This window comes from Rhea americana, unplaced genomic scaffold, assembly GCF_003343005.1.
Source record: "Rhea americana isolate MKP2758 unplaced genomic scaffold, rheAme1 scaffold_246, whole genome shotgun sequence".
NCBI lineage: Eukaryota > Metazoa > Chordata > Aves > Rheiformes > Rheidae > Rhea > Rhea americana.
Genome location: NW_028186364.1, coordinates 1258059 through 1259158, shown reverse-complemented (window position 1 = coordinate 1259158; position 1100 = coordinate 1258059). Strand labels below are relative to the sequence as shown.

Here is a 1100-nt window from a genome sequence, read left to right as displayed (position 1 = left end):
CACACCCCTCCCTGGGGCTGTAGCGTGGGCTACCGGCACAAGGCTGCGGTAAGTGCCGGGGATGGGCAGGGACAGATGTGCACATACAGACACGCGTGCACACCCATGCCTGCACGCGCACACACACACACACACGTGCCTGCACACGCGCGCCTGCACATGCACACACACACCTGCACGTGCACATCTGCACACACATGCACACGCGCTCTACACGCTCCCAGCACCGTGATGTGGATGCGAGGCCATCGCAGGCAGCACCACGAGCCTCCACCCCAAAGCCGTGGTAAATGCTGTGCACAGACAGACAGACACACGCACACGTAGGCCTGCATGCACACGCGTACACACACACACACACACACACACACGCACCCTGCACCTTCCCAGCAGCTGGACTTGGCTACAAGCCCCTGGAGAAGGGCGGGTGCAGCATGGGCCCTCTTCCTAAGACCGCGGTAAATAGGACGGACAGACGGAGGGACAGCGGCCCCCCCCACCCCCCTCCCCGGGGGCCTGCCAGCGGTCACGGCGTCCCAGCGCGGCAGGAAGGGACACAGCGCGGCCTTATCGCGGCGCTTCCAGCCACCGAGCCCGGGGGCCGCCGCCAGCCGCACGCGCAGGCTTCCGTAAGTTTATTTACAAATAATAAAAAGCAAAATAAATACAAAAAGAAAAAAAAAGAAAGGAGGAGGAACCGTCCGAGTGGTGCAAAGCCCCGCGGTGGGAGGGGGCTGCGGGTAGCACCGTGGAGGCTCTTCACCGGGGAAACCCCCCCCCCCCCGGGGCTCGGACGAAGGCAGGGGAGCCGCCAGCGCCGGGCGCTTTGAACAACACGCGGCTCCCAACAAAGCCCGGCTCAGCCGGGCCGGGATTAGCGGGCGAGAGCCGCCGCCGCCGCCGTCCCGCGCGAAGCCGGGGGGGTCGGGCAGAGCCCGGGGGCAGAGCGGCCGCAGCGTCAGCAGCGCCGAGCCGGGGCCCGTGCTGCAGCACGGCGGGGGCGGGGGGGGGTCACTTGCGGTGGTGCATGTCCTCCGCGCTGACGCGGCCCCACACCCCCACCACGAAGGTCTCCACCTCGCACTCGTTGATGCCCCGGG

The 1100-nt window shown here is 67.1% G+C and overlaps 1 protein-coding gene across 1 annotated transcript in view; it reads right to left on the bottom strand.

Annotated features, from left to right (window-relative positions):
- Positions 1-567: 567 nt before the first annotated feature.
- The window catches only part of TINAGL1 (tubulointerstitial nephritis antigen like 1), a 7671-nt gene continuing 7138 nt past the window's right edge, over positions 568-1100 (bottom strand). The window contains exon 9 of the mRNA XM_085306747.1: positions 568-1095. Coding sequence (XP_085162873.1) covers positions 1012-1095 — 84 coding nt within the window. The 3' untranslated portion in view covers positions 568-1011. The remainder of the gene's footprint in view (positions 1096-1100) is intronic.